Below are 15218 nucleotides of genomic sequence, written 5' to 3'. Positions count from 1 at the left end.
AGTCTGTAGGCTGTCTTCCTGCTCTCTTGATTTCTTTGACTTTGCAGAAGCTTGTCAGTTTAATGAGGAGGTCCCACTTGTCTATCTTATCTCTTATGGTCTGTGGGTTTTGAGTTTTGTTCAGGAATTGGATGCCAGTTCCGATTCCCATGAGGGTATGTCCTTCATTTTCTAAGATTCTTATGGTTTGAGTATCAACCTATTTTTCAAGTGAGGAAACTGAGGCACACAGAATACAACTGATTTGTTTCAGCTCACATGAAGTAGGAGTGCCAAGGGATTTGGGGGGCTTTATTCTTCATCTTTGTGTGCCCCTCAGACCCTGTCCACTAAACCTACAATCTAAGCAAAGTCAATTTGCTTGTTATTCCAGTGCTGTTTCCCAACTATTCCCAGAGCCCCACTTGATGGCCAACTCTTCTGGTTTCCCTTTATTGAAATTCTGCAGTTATCACTTCATCCATAAGCAATAAAAGAGAGTAAGAAGGACTTCCCAGAGTATACCTTTAAAGTTTCCTGCACATCCACTGTCTTGCTGATTCACCAAATTTCCTGGGAGACTGGGAGAAGAGGTATCATTCCCACTTAGATATTAGGAGCTAGAACCTGGGAAAGCTTGACTCTTACCTCGGTTTCTGTAGTAGACCCTCTAGCTTACTTTTCACCTGGGGTCACTGTTGCACATATGACTGGATAAGCCACTGATTTATTTTTCTGTGCCTCAGTTTCCCATTCATTACCATTATGAGGAGATCATATGTGAGTAGCTTTGAGGAACAGGTTTTGCTCCATATTGAAGCCCCAGGAATGAGAGAAGCACTCAGTTAGTTGATTGGGTTTGATTGTAGGAATGCCAATCTCTGGGGGTGGGGAAGGTAATATGGTGGGAAGATGGTGGTCTGTGAGGCAGAATGGGCTGTGTCTAAGCTGGACTCTGTCACTTACTTGCTGGTTGAAGCAAGGCCTATGGGACCCCCACATGATAGCTTCCTTTGTTCCTCTTTCCAGCTGCCTGGCAACTGAGAAAATCTAGGGTTTGGCAGAGTAGAGTCTGAAAACAGTACACTTTTCAAGAAAATTTAAAATAAAATTCAGTAGCTGAAAAAATAAAATAAAATAAAATAAATTAAGCCTGGGCAATATAGTGAGACCTCATCTCTACAAAAAAATTAAAAAAATTAGCTAGGTGTGATGGTGCACATCTGTAGTCCCAGCTGCTCGGGCGGCTGAAATGGAAGGATTACTTGAGCCCAGGAGGCTGAGGCTTTGGTAGCCATGATCGTGTTACTATACTCCAGTCTGGGTGACGGAGTGAGACTCTGTCCACCCCCCCCCCCCAAAAAAAGCTTCTTAAAAGGCCAGGCATGGTGACTCAAGCCTATAATCCCAGCACTTTGGGAGGCTGAGGGGAGAGGATTGCTTAAGCCCAGGGGTTCAAGACCAGCATGGACAATACAGCAAGACCTCATCTCTACAAAAATCCAAAAAACTTTCTGGGCATCATGGTGTGCACCTGTAGTTCCAGCTACATGAGAGGCTGAGGTGGAAGGATTGCCTGAGCCAAAGAGGTCAAGATTGTGGTGAGCAATGATGGTGCCACTGCATTTCAGCCCTTTTTTGGAGACCCTGACTCAAAAAAACAAATTAAATGTAAAAATTTATTCAATTTTCTGCCCATACCAGGCCAGTGAGAATAGGCTGTTCCAGATACACAAGTCATCATTCATGCTGGCATCATCAGGCTTGTGGCTGATTGGTAGGATGGCTACACGGGCAGCACCCCCATTGGCTGGCTCTTCCGTAGGTGGGCTTCCTTTTCCTTACATTTCTTTGAAAACAGGTAGCTGGAAGTGGAAAGAAAACTAAGCACTCTGGGTCAGCTCAATGCTAGGAACATGCATCCATTCTTTTCTTATATCAACATATTGATTGTATGTAGACTACATGCCATGACTCTTGGCATTAGCAACACAATGGTGAACAAAAAGTCTTCAAGTAGCTTCCTTTTATGTGTGTGTGTGTGTGTGTGTGTGTGTGTGTGTGTGTGAGATGCTATAGACAAACAAATAAATATCGAACAGATGATTAGACTGAGACCAAAAAAGTCAAGCTGAGAAGGGGAGGGTCAAAGAGTGATAGGAGTTGCATTTTCTGATAGGTGTTCTGAAAAGTCCTCTATTTTAGGGAGGCTTTGTGCAGAGAATTGAAGGAAGTGCAGGAGGAAGCCACCCAGAGATGGCAGTAAGAGCAAAGACCTTGAAGCCACACAGAGAGGGAGCAGTAAGAGCAAAGACTGAACTTTTACTTAATGCCGTCTCCTTCCATCTTTAGACCAACCAGTAATGTACAAACCCCTCCCCATCTGAAGAGGTGGACGCTGAGGCCCAACAAGATGAAACGACTTGCCCTAAATCACAGCTGTCACCTGATTTGCCAGGGTCAAATGCAGCTTCCCCAGTTACAGAGACGGTGCTGTAACACAGGAGACTGTCTGCATGCAGAAAAGTTGCTGTTGCTGTCATGTTGCAGTGGTTGTTCAGACATGAGCATGCAGTGAGCGAGAGCCAAGAGGAATCAGAGAGCTGGTCTCGAGGCTGCAGCTCCTGGGCATGTCCTAGGTCCTCTGTCTGCCTCTGGGCACCCATCCACCATTGCCTGCTCATCTTGGTTTGGTGGTTGTTTTCTGACATCATTACCTGGCTCTTAGTGAGTTCATTTTCCAATTCCTTTCACTTCTGGGGACAAGTTTCCCAGAGGTCAGCTGGATAGAACTTAAACGGAGAAATCCAGCCTCTCTCACCAGGCTTGTCACGAAGCTGCCCAAGCAAGTAGCGGCAGGAACCAAGTTTTAATTTCCCTGCTTGGGCCCCAAACTGTTTTTTCCTGTTTATTAGGGAAAGATCTTAGCCAGGAGAGCACCATCTTTTGAGGATACCAAGTCTGGTCAAGCTCCTGCATGACCTCTCTTCTTATTTAATGATTATCTTGTGTGACCCTCTCCCCTCCCTTCCCTCTGACCACTTGTTCCCTGTGTGGCATTTGGTGGATAAAGTTTGCTCAACCTCGGAGAGGAAGTAAATGCTATTACTCGGAGAGGAAGTAAATGCTATTACTCGGAGAGGAAGTAAATGCTATTACTAGGCCTGGGAGCCTCACTGTGCTCATGCAGGTCGCCAGAGCCTTGGGGGGATTCCTCCAGAGGGGCTCTGAGATGCAGAGAAATTACCCTCAGAGTCGGGGCCGGCAGCCAGAGTTGCAGGCATGTCATTTGGGGAAATGAAATGGTAGAGAGAGCTGGCACGGGGTGGAGGGAAAACACAGACTTTTGGGTTAGACATGCTGGAGTTGGCATCCCATCTTTCCCCTGTGCTAGTTCTTTGATCTTGTGCAAGTTACTTACTGTCTCTGAGCCTCAGTTTCTTCAATTCCATGAAAACCCAGACAAATAACACCTCTGTCAAGGAGAGGGCATAGGATCGTAGTAGAGTATTGCTGGGATTAAATGAGATGATATTTATCTGCTGAGCAGAATCCGGTCCATGGGAGGGACTCTGTAAATTACTCTCCTTTCTTAGAAGGGAGGTGCATCTTCCTACCAACGCATGACCTGAGGGAGGGGGGTGGAAGAGTAGTAGGGTTTGAATGCTCTGAGGTGAAGCCCGGCACAACCTGAAACTCTTGTTAGAAAGCGTTTCTCGTGAGACTTGTCTCTGATGACTTACATGATGCCATCAGAAATTCATTCTGTGGTGTTAGGCACTGCCCTCCATCTGAATTTCTTTCATTTCCTGTCAGTTAGGAGGTGGGGGAGCTGAGATTTGAAGACAGCAGGTGGTATCATTCTTGAACATGGCCTTAACGACTGTGCTCTCCTGTCTCCCTTTGAACTTCACAACCTCTTCTCATGATTCCTCTGGGCATATTAGGTGCTTTCATACCTCTCTCCTGGGATGTCTACCTCACTCTCCTCCTGCTGCATTTTTTTTTTTTTTTTTGAGACAGGCTCTCACTCTGACACCCAGGTTAGAGTGCTGTGGCACAATCATGGCTCACTACAACCTCCCACTCCTGGGCTCAGGCGATCTTCTCACTTCAGCCTCCAGAGTAGCTGTGACTACAAGTGCGTGCCACCATGCCTAGCTAATTTTTTGATTTTTTGTAGAGACGAGGTCTTACCATGTTACCCAGGCTGGTTTCAAACTCCTGGGCTCAAGCAATTGTTCCAGCTTGCCTCCCAAAATGCTGGGATTACAAACGTGAGGCAACGCACTCCATCTGTACTTGGTTTTGTCAGTCAAGGATTGCCATCTCTGTGGCCTCACCTACCCTCACCATGATTCTGTTAGGAAATTTCTTCTTGATCTGACCTGCCCTGTCTTCTTCCTAGGCCAAACTCACTGCCCCCTTGCTTTGTTCCACCACAGATCCGTTATAACTAATGCATCACATCTCTGTCCTGAGCTTTGAGTATGTCTCTATGTTCCCTGAAATTTGAGGGTTCTTGAAGGCCAGGGCTTAAAACTCATTTACCTTTAGGAACCTGATGCCTGGCGCAACATATGATACCCAAAGGCTTGTTGATGAGTGTTTGAATGAGGAAGTGGCAGGCACAGAACTCTGGGTAAGTCATGTCAGTGAATTAACAAATTAACACATTCAAAGTGCCATAGATTTCAAAATTTGCCATGAGTTAGATAACTGTGGGATTTTTCTCTCGCTCTTTTTAGCAAGTGAAAGTGAATTAATATACATTAGTAAATGAAATAATGAGACATTTGTTCAATTATTTTGTTTACTTAAACTCTTTGAATGGTCTTCTCAATAGATCAATCCAATCCACTTGACAACTTGAATTCATCCTTTGAGTCTCTCAAATAGCGAGTGGTGGAGATTCAAGCTCATTCCTAGGATTGTCTAGTTTAGATTTGGGGTTTTCAATATGAAATTCAAGAAAACTGGATATTAGGGTAAAGGAAGCAATAATGATTCATTGGGCTTCTGGGCAGGTTCTATTGCCCATGCGTGTCCAACATATACTTTCCTCGGCATCAGTTGTCTACTCCAACTTTCTGCAGATAAAAAGATAACAGACAATTTGGAAACAGTTTGGCTGCTTGGTGGTGGCAAGCATGGTATGTGTGTCCATCAGATAGGTTAATTATAGCCTAACATAGTAAGATGCTTTTCTTTTTTGCTCATGAAATAGGCCAATGTGAGTGTAGGACAGGGACTGGCAGTTGCAGTCGAAGGTCCAAATCCAGCTTACAGACTGTTTTTGTATGACCAATGATCTAAGAAAGATTTTCACATTTTTTAAAAGGTTACAAAAAAGCAAACAAAAATTTACCCATAGAGAAGAATATGTGGCAGAGACTGCCTGGAGTTCACAAAGCTTAAGCTATTTAAATCTGGACCTCTATAGAAAATGTTGGATGATCCTTGCTCCAGGAAGACATGAGCTATTTTCCTCAGGGATCCAGGTTCTTTCCAGCTTTTAACTCCATGATGGAGAAAGAGATTGTAAGGAAGACACACCTGCTTCTCAAAAATCTCAGCCCATGAGTGAAAGGCTGCATGGCCTGGATGCAAGGGGGTGGAAATGTAACTTTTGGCATTTGCGCTTATCCTCCCCTCCCCTCCCCATCCCTTTCTCCGCCCCTCCTCACCCCCCTTTATCTCACTTCTTTTCTGCTTGTTCACTTTTTGAGTAATAAAAGCAGGTGCTTTCAATGTAACTAATCTGTACTTGGTAGAAACCCCACAAGTTCTGGCACCCTCCCTCTAAGTCTTGGATCAGAGCATCGAAACTATTATAAAGCAATACTTGCTCTGCAGCAGACACCCCCCTGGGGAGGTTGCTGGGGGCACCTTCTTGGTACCAGGCTCTGGGCTGACTGCTGGGAGGGATCTGTACCAGGTCCTGGGCTGGAGGCTGGGGGCACTTACTTGGTACCAGGCTCTAGGCTGGATGCTGGGAGGTGGGGAGGGGCATCTGTATCAGTCCCTGAGCTAGATGCTGGGGGCACCTTTTTGGTACCAGGTCCTGGACTGGGTGCTGGAGGGCATCTATAGTAGGCCCTGGGCTGGATGCTGTAACAGATGCCTCTTAGTATCCACCATGGGTCCTGGTACCGAGCAGGTGCCTTGTACATTTGTTTGCCTGTGCTGCACACACGTTTGGAGGAATGAGGAAAGAAAAAGACTTCCGAATGAAGCTAGGACTGTCAAACTGAGTCACAGCTGGAAGGACAGTACAATTTAGAAATGATGGTAACAATTTATAGATGAGACAACCAAGCTGGTAAATTGCAGAGCCAGGACTTGATCCTAGAACCATTTAACTCTATATCTTGGGCTCTCTATGCCTATGAAAAATCATGAGCATTTCAGAGAGACTTACTATGCAACCTGTAACACAGCAGGTCAAGTCAGGCTTTTTTGGCATCTGTGTGCAGCAAGTATCTCTGCTGGGAAGGCATCTAGGAAGGGTGAGCACTGTTCTGAGGTGCTACATTGTCAACCAGATTACAAAAGGGAGAAATGGGTGGGCCTTTTGTCCTGAATTTCCTGGAACCCACGGGATCATGAGGTGTCTGGGGCTGCAATGCAATTATTTGAGAGGAAGCCAGTGTTTACAGACTTCCTGCTGTGGGGATGTTAGGCATGATGAAGATATACACAGAAATAAGAGGACTTTGACCTTGTTTATTTCTGAGGCCGTATCTCTACATGGATTCACTGCCAGGAAATCATGGAATGTTGGAGCCAGAAGGAACTAGCTTAATTATTTATAGAGGAAAAAGTAAGGGCTTTAGGCCTTGGCAACCTGGATTCAAATTCCAGTTCAGGAATTTGTGACTGTAGGCAAAGCACTATTTACCTACAAAGGGTCACAAATGGTGAAAAATTTGCCCAAAGTTACTGTTTGCCCAATGTAACTGTTTTAATGATCTGTTACCACTTAAAATCCACCCCCAAACTTGATGGCTTGAAGTAACAGCGATCAGTTATTTAGCTCACAAATTTGTAATTCTGGGGAGGGTTCAGCAGGGAAGACTGGTGTCAGGTTGGCCAGCTCAACTTGGGGGCTGGACAATCTATTTCTCAGGTGGTTCTTTCACCTGACTGGTAAGATGATGCTGGCTGTCACTGGGACCTTGTTCAGAGTTGAGAGCTGGGGGGCCTTAGTTTCTCTCCACCTGGGCCTTTCCATAGGCTATTCGGACTTCCTCATACCATGGTGGCTGGGCACCAAGAAGCAGGAAGAATAAACTGATGATGTCTTAGGGCCTGGGCCTGGAAATGAGCACAGCATCACTTCCATCTTAGTCTGTTTTTTTTTCTTCAATTTTTGAATTGGGGTTTCACTCTGCCGCCCAGGTTGGAGTTCAGTGGCACAATCACAGCTCACCATAGCCTCGACCTCCTGGGTTCAGTTGACCCTTTGATCTCAGCCTCCCGATAGCTGGGACTACAGGCACACTCTTCAACGTGAGGACACAATTTTTGATTTTTTTGTAGAGATGAGTTTTGCTATGTTGCCCAGGCTGGTCTCGAACTCCTGGTTGCAAGCGATCCTCCTGCTTCAATCTTCCAAAGCACTGGATTACAGGCACGAACCACTGCATCTGGTTTATTCTGTTGTTATGCAGTTCCAGAACCCAGATTACACCTCATTTTTTGATGGAAGGAATATCCAAGGATTTTGGATTGTACTTTAAAACCGCCACAATAATGAACACATTATATTTCCTCATTAATTCTAAAATGAGGTAGGAATTTATTTCTTTGTACTTCTCTTTTACTATCTGTTGTTAAAAATGGGATTATTTATGAAAGTGGATCGGATAAAGAAAATGTGGTATGTATACATGATGGCCTATTATACAGCCATAAAGAAGAGCAAAATCATGGTCTTCGCAGCAACCTGGATGCAGCTGGAGACCATCATGCTAACTGAACTGTCACAGAAACAAAGAACTGAATACCGCAAGTTCTCACTCATAAGCTGGCCATGGTCACTGGTCACACCAGCACAAGGGTGGGATTGGCAGATGCTGGACATTGCTAGGAGAAAGAAGGTGCAACTTACTTATGTAGCAAATCCTCACCTGTACCCCACAACTCATAAGATAAAAAAATAAATAAATAAAATGGGATTATTTAGTGATTTGCTCATGGCCACATATTTCAAGTTGGTGTTGGGGCTTGAATTTGAACCCAGCTTGTATTTGAAGCTGTTGATTCTCTCTCTTAATGTAGTGGCCAAAAGTTCAAACCGAGAGACCACCAAGAGCCAATTCTGATGAAAGTTCAAGAGGGTCTTTATTTGCAAGCTCGAGCCTGGACCTGTGTCGACAACTGATGCAGCGGAGTACATCCAGAGGTCCTGACTTCCTTAAGCAGATGACTTTTATGCTTTTACACAAAGGGAGGAGGAGTTTGGGGGGCTTTCCAGTTTTGTTACCATTTAATTGGGTAGTAACCTCTGGTGGTCAGCTTAATCGCAGAGGATTGGCTAGCCTGACTCGGGCTGACCTTGGCCCACTAGCTAGGGAAGTTGCAGAGACATCTGGAAACTTAGGTGATTTTCCCCGGCACCTGATTGGTTGTTGCTAAGGGGAAAGTGGGTCAAGGGAAGGGGTTGAAGCTTGAACTGGAGCTTTGCAATTTTTCCCATAACTGGAACTTTAAACAGTTGCAGGTTATGTTTTAAGACAGAAAACTAAAAATGGCTGTGCTATTGTCCACAAGCCGATTACATATTTATTGGGTTATAGCATGCTCTTAACCTAAGTCTATGGTATACTCTATTACAGTCCTCTCATTAATAGCTATGCTCATCTCCAGAGCTACTGGCATTTCCTTAGTTAAGGCCACTATGCTCCATGTTACACTTGCAGCCACCTCCCAACCCAGCCTTCTGCCTCCTATCTTACTCCCCTCCAAGCCTGCCCCTTCAAAAGGGCAAAAAAATCATGGTTATGCTCCCCTGCTTATAACTCTTCAAGGTTCCCTGTGGTTCTCAGCTTGCAGCTCAGCTTTTTCTTTTCTCTTAACTTGGTTACTAGCCCTTTTTGATGTCCCAGCTTACTCCCCAAGCTATTTCCATTTCCCCTCTGGATTTTATTCCATTTCCCCTCTGGATTTTATTCCAGGTTAAGTCAACATGTAGATTCTCCACCCCCTGCCCCCGGTGTTTTTTGATTCCATCATGATGCCAAGTGCTTTACAGGAATTATCTCATTTAAATGTTCACTACAACCCTGTGAGGGAGGTTCTCTCTCTTTTAAAAAATTGTATTTTAAAGACGTGGGGCACAATTCAGGGTTAGGTATACAAATGTTGATTACGCGGGTACCCTTGTGGATGAGGTGTGCCCCTCTGTCCCCTGGCAGTTTCCCTCAACTGCCAATCCCATTGCCACCCCCGCCCTGACAGTTTCCCACTACTGCCAATCCCTTTCTTATAGCATTATGATAATTGCTCAAAGTCCGCTTATGAGTGAGAACATATGATACTCTGTTCTTTGTTTCTGTGATAGATCACTGAGTATGATCAGCTCTAAATCCATTCAAGTTGCTGCGAAGTCCATATGTTTGTTCCTCTTTATGGCTGCATAATATTCCATTGTGCATATGTACCACATTTTAAAAATCCAGTTCAGCTTTGATGGGCCACCTGGTTGGTTCCATGTTTTTGCTATTATGAATAGAGCTGCAACAAACATACATGTGCAGATATCTTTTTTGTAGAATGAGTTTCTCTTATATTTGAAGCTAGTATGCTTGCTTGGGAAGCCAAGCTCTTAGCCTCTATGGTAAACAGTCTCTATTTGAAGTTTCCCAATTGCACAATGCCCTCTCTGGGTCTGGGATTTTACGCTTGCTATGCCTTCTTTACTTTTCTACCTTTTGTCTCACTAATTCATGTTTTCCTTTCAGGCTCCAATTTTAGAAAGTTCTCCCTCCAGGAAGATTTCTCAAGACTGGTTGAGTCTCTCTGCTATTTCCTCCCGTAATATCCTGTCTTATTCCTAGCCAGAACTTTTCATTTTGTACTGAAATGGTCTGTTTTCTTGTGACCTTCAGACTATGAATTCTTTGAGAGTAGGGACAATGTTTCAACTTTACTTCCTTTTTCTGAAGTGAAAGTTATTTTAGTCCAACATCCTCACAGGTTCTCTCTGAGCATTCAACATCTGTGAGGCTATGAGTTTGTTGAGCTTTCACGCCCACATATGGAGCCATATACGAAAAACTGGACCCAGGTGACAGAGTTTGTCATGGTGGGCTTTGCAGGGGTGCACGAAGCACACCTCCTGCTTTTCACCCTCTTCCTCACCATGTACCTGTTCACTTTGGTGGAGAACTTGGCCATCATCTTAGTGGTGGGCTTGGACCACCGGCTGCAGAGACCCATGTATTTTTTCTTGACGCATTTGTCCTGCCTTGAAATCTGGTATACCTCTGTCACGGTGCCCAAGATGCTGGCTGGTTTTATTGGGGTCGGTGGGGGCAAGAATATCTCCTATGCTGGCTGCCTGTCCCAGCTTTTCATCTTCACCTTCCTGGGCGCAACTGAGTGTTTCCTACTGGCTGCCATGGCCTATGACCGCTATGTGGCCATTTGTATGCCTCTTCGCTATGGGGCCTTGGTGTCCTGGGGCACCTGCATCCGTCTGGCGGCTGCTTGCTGGCTGGTAGGCTTCCTCACACCCATTTTGCCTATCTACCTTATGTCTCAGCTGACATTTTGTGGCCCAAATGTCATTGACCACTTCTTTTGTGATGCTTCACCCCTGCTAGTCTTGTCCTGCTCGGACGTCACCCTGAAGGAGACTGTGGATTTCCTGGTATCGCTGGCCGTGCTCCTGGTTTCCTCTACAGTCATTGCTGTGTCCTATGGCAACATAGTCTGGACGCTGCTGCACATCCGCTCGGCTGCTGAGCGCCAGAAGGCCTTCTCCACCTGTGTAGCTCACCTGACTGTGGTGAGCCTCTTCTACGGCACTCTCTTCTTTATGTACGTCCGGACCAAGGTGACCTCCTCCATCAACTTCAACAAGGTGGTGTCTGTCTTCTACTCCATTGTCACGCCGATGCTCAACCCTCTCATCTACAGTCTCCGGAACAAGGAAGTGAAGGGAGCTCTGGGTCGAGTCTTTTCCCTCACATCTTGGAGGGGCCAGTGAGGAAACAGATGAGGGGATCTAGTTTTCTTGCCTTGAATATTTAAAAGGAGAATGAGGACTACGATTGAGTGCTGTGGCCCGAGCAGTCAGGGGTTATGGACTACGTATTAGTTTAAGTAAAATGCTAAGTTGTTAAAACAAGAGAGACAACTACAATGTAGCTTAAAGAATGAAGAATGTTTTTTTGTTCTGATGAGAGTCCAAGGTGAGTGTTCCAGGTTGGTGGGATTCAAGGATCCAAGTCCCTTCAATCATGCAAGATTAACATCCTGTAAGATATTGGCAAAATAAGGTCTGCAGCCCAAATCTGGCTCAGCACTTGTTTTGTTTTTTAAAATTTTGAGTTGGAGTCTCACTCCGTCGCCCAAGCTGGAGTGCAGTGGCACACTCACGGCCACCCCAGCATTGACCTGCTGGGCTCAGGTGATCCTTCCGCCTCAGCCTTCCAAGTAGCTGCAACTACAGGTGTGCGCTATCATGCCCTGCTAATTCTTTTGATTTACTGTAGAGATGAGGTCTTACCAAGTTGTCCAGGCTGTTCTTGAACCCTTAGGTTCAGGCAATCCCATCACTTCAGCTTCCCAAAGTACTGGGATTACAGGCTTGAGCCACTGTGCCCAGCTAGCACTTTTTTTTTTTGAGCTGCAGTCTCACTCCATCGCCCAGGCTGGAGTGCAGTGGCATACTCACAGCCACCCCAGCATTGATCTGCTGGGCACCAGCAGTCTTTCTGCCTCAGCCTTCCAAGTAGCTGGAACTACAGGCACACACTACCACACCCAGCTAATTTTTTCTTTATTGTAGAGACAAGGTCTCGCCAAGTTGCCTGGGCTGGTCTTGAACCTGCGAGCTCAGACAATCTACTCTCCTCGGCCTTCCAAAGTGCTGGGATTTCAGGCTGAGCCACCAAGCCTGGCCAGCACTTGTTTTTTAATGATGTGTTAGCTAAGAATGGTCTTTACATTTCAAAAGGTTGAAGACAAATTGAAGGAAGAATGATATTTTATGACTCCCAATAGTTTTATAAAATTCGAATTTCCATGTCCATAAATTAAGTTTTATTAGAGCATGGTCACACCCACACGTATTGTTTATGACTGCTTTTATGCTACCATGGCAAGTTGAGTACAGTGGTTACAACAGAGACCATTTGCTAATGAGCCTTTTGTTGCTTACATGGTCAGCACCGGGTCCTAGCGGGCAAGAAGGGTGAGAATAGAGCTTGGAGGGAACACACCCTGTGTCTTAAGATTTCTTGACTAGATGTAGCAAACATCATTTCCACTCACCTCTTTGGTAAAAAGAGAGTCATTGGTCAAATCTAACTGCAAGGGCAGTAAAAATAGTCCATAGCTAGGCAGCCAGGTGTCCAGACACCATTCAATTATCGTAGAAAAAGAAAAGAACAAATTTGGTAGACAACTGGTAGTTTCTAGCACAGACTAAGATCCCAGAATCAGAGCTGATTTTTAATGGGATCCATACACTTAATCTTCTTTGTATCTACACTTTCTTATTTGAAATATAGACTGATTTTCTGTCTATGTCAGTTGGTGTTTTTTGTTTTTTTTTTTTTGAAGTTGACCTAAAAAGACCTAGTCTATGGCAGTGAAAGCTTTTTTGGGTACGGCTTAAAAAGACAATTTTAATTCAAGTAGTTTTTTATTTTGAGTTGGAGTCTCACTTTGTTGCCCATGCTGAAGTGCAGTGGCATGCTCACGGCCACTGCAGCCTTAACCTCTGGGCTCAGGTGGTCCTTCTGCTTCAGCCTTCCAAATAGCTGAAACTACAGGTGTGCGCCACCATACCTGGTTAATTTTTCTTGATTTATTGTAGAGACGAGGTTTCACCAAGTTGTCCAGGCTAGTCTCAATCCCCTGGGCTCAGGCAATCTTCTCGCCTCAGCTTCCCAAAGTACTAGGATTACAGGTTTGAGCTACTGTGCCTAGCAAGTAGTTTCCTATATGTAGATAGCTGCGTTCTTTAAAAAAAAAAAAATTCTGATAGCTGCATTCTTAAAGACATTTATAATCATCATTTCAGTGTAGATTCCAGAAACTAAAGGATTTGGAAGAGGAAAATACTGAGCTTGAAACTGGGTCCGGGGGAAGGACAGATTTTTCTGTGATGATTATTTCTCAGCTGGCCAATGATGAGCAGATTACATTATGGTGCCCCTCAATGCCGGAGTTTTTCTGCATAGGATCTGAGTTGTTGAATAGTTAACAGGGAAGGCACAATTCATGCATTCTGAAACCATTTCATTTACTGAATCCTGTATTAGTAGTCTGTTTTAGATTCTTGTGAATGACTACAAGATACAAACATAGTGCAAAGGTGAGAACTTTTCAGGAGAAAATATAATAATTCATCTGAAAGAAACAGAAGGAGTATATAGGCACACCTCATTTTATTGTGCTTTGCTTTATTAAGCATTGCAGATATTGTATTTTTTAACAAGTTGGATGAAGGTTTTGGCACTGCTACCTTGAGTAAGTATTGACATTTTTTTCAACAGCTTGTGTTCACTTTATGTCTTTGTGTCACATTTTAGTAATCCTCACCATATCTCATACTTTTGTTATTACTATTATTATTATTATTATTGTATCCACTGTGGTAATCTGTGATCAGGGATCTTTGGTGTTACTATTGCAATTGTTTTGGGGATCCTCAAACAATGCCCATATTAAGAGGGCAAACATAATCGATAAATGCTGTGTGTGTTCTGATGCTTCATTGACTGGCCAGTCTCTCATCTCTCTCCCTTTCCTCAGGCCCTCTTATTTCCTGAGACACAAAAAATTTGACTCAGGCCAATTAATAACCATACAATGGCTTCTAAGTGTTTAAATGAAAGGAAGAGTTGCTCACCCCTCACTTTAAATCAAACTCTAGCAATGATTAAGCTTGGTGAGGAAGGCATGTCAAAAACCAAGAGACACCAAAAGTTAGACCTCTCCCCTAGCTTTTAGCCAAGTTGTGAACAAAGCAAACGTTCTTGGAGGAAATTAAAGGTGACACTCCAGTGAATGCCAGAGAAGAAAGTAAAACAACTTTATTGCTGAGGTGGAGAAAGTTGTAGTGACCTGAATAGAAGATGAAACCGAGTCACTATATTCCCTTCAGCCAAAGCCTAATCCAGAGCAAGATCCTAACTCTCTTCCATTCTAGGAAGGATGTGAGAGGCAAGGAAACTGCAGAAGAAAAGTTGGAAGCTAACAGAGATTGGTTCATGAGGTTTAAGGAAATAAATCATCTCAATATCATGAAACTGCAAGGTGAAGCGGCAAGTGCTGCTGAAGTTTCAGCCAGCTATTCAGAATGTCTAGCTAAGATCATTGATGAAGATAGAAACACTAAACAACAAATTTTCAGTGTAGATGAAACAGCCTTATGTTGAAAGAAGATGCCATCGAAGACTTTTATAGCTAGAGGGAAGAAGTCAATGCCTGGCAGCAAAGCTTCAAAGAATAAACTGACTCTCTTGTTAGGGGCTAACTCGGTTGGTGACTTGAAGCTCATTTGCTATTCTCAAAATCCTACGGCCCGTAATAATTATGCTAAATCCACTCTGCCTGTGCTCTGTAAATGGAATGACAAAGTCTGATAACAGCACATCTGTTTGCAGCATTGTTTACTGAATATTTTAAGCTCACTCTTGAGACCTACTGCTCAGAAAACAGATTCCTTTCAAAATATTACGGCTCACTGACAAGGCACTTGGCTGCACTCTTATACTGATATAAAATAAAATTAATGTTGTCTTCACCCATTAACACAACATCCATTCTGTAACCCATGGCTAAGGAATAATTTTGACCTTCAAATTTCATTATTCAAAAAACATTTTGTAAGGCTATAACTGCCACAGATAGTGATTCCTCTGATGGATCTGGGCGAAGTAAATAAAAAATCTTATGGAAAGGATTCCCATTCTAGCTATTAAAACATTCATGATTCATGGAAAAATTCAAAATATCAACATTAGCAAGAGTTTGGAAGAAGTTTATTCTGACTCTCA

General features: G+C 44.0%; 1 protein-coding gene across 1 annotated transcript; it reads left to right on the top strand.

The window, feature by feature from the left end:
* Nucleotides 1–10223: 10223 nt before the first annotated feature.
* On the top strand, nt 10224–11213 carry LOC103257784 (olfactory receptor 6Q1). The gene has a single exon (XM_008055485.1). It carries the CDS (start codon nt 10241–10243, stop codon nt 11192–11194), a length of 954 nt encoding a protein of 317 aa, XP_008053676.1. The 5' UTR covers nt 10224–10240; the 3' UTR covers nt 11195–11213.
* The last annotated feature ends 4005 nt before the right edge of the window (nt 11214–15218 follow it).

The sequence above is a fragment of the Carlito syrichta genome, unplaced genomic scaffold (assembly GCF_000164805.1).
Source record: "Carlito syrichta isolate Samal-C Ts95f unplaced genomic scaffold, Tarsius_syrichta-2.0.1 Scaffold301866, whole genome shotgun sequence".
In the NCBI taxonomy this organism is placed as follows: Eukaryota; Metazoa; Chordata; class Mammalia; order Primates; family Tarsiidae; genus Carlito; species Carlito syrichta.
The sequence above is the reverse complement of the archived record's forward strand: the minus strand, read 5'-3'. Positions and strand labels throughout refer to the sequence as shown.

Coding starts and splice junctions, on each gene's coding strand:
- LOC103257784 (XM_008055485.1), top strand. CDS start 10,241: ATGGAGCCATATACGAAAAACTGGACCCAGGTGACAGAGTTTGTCATG.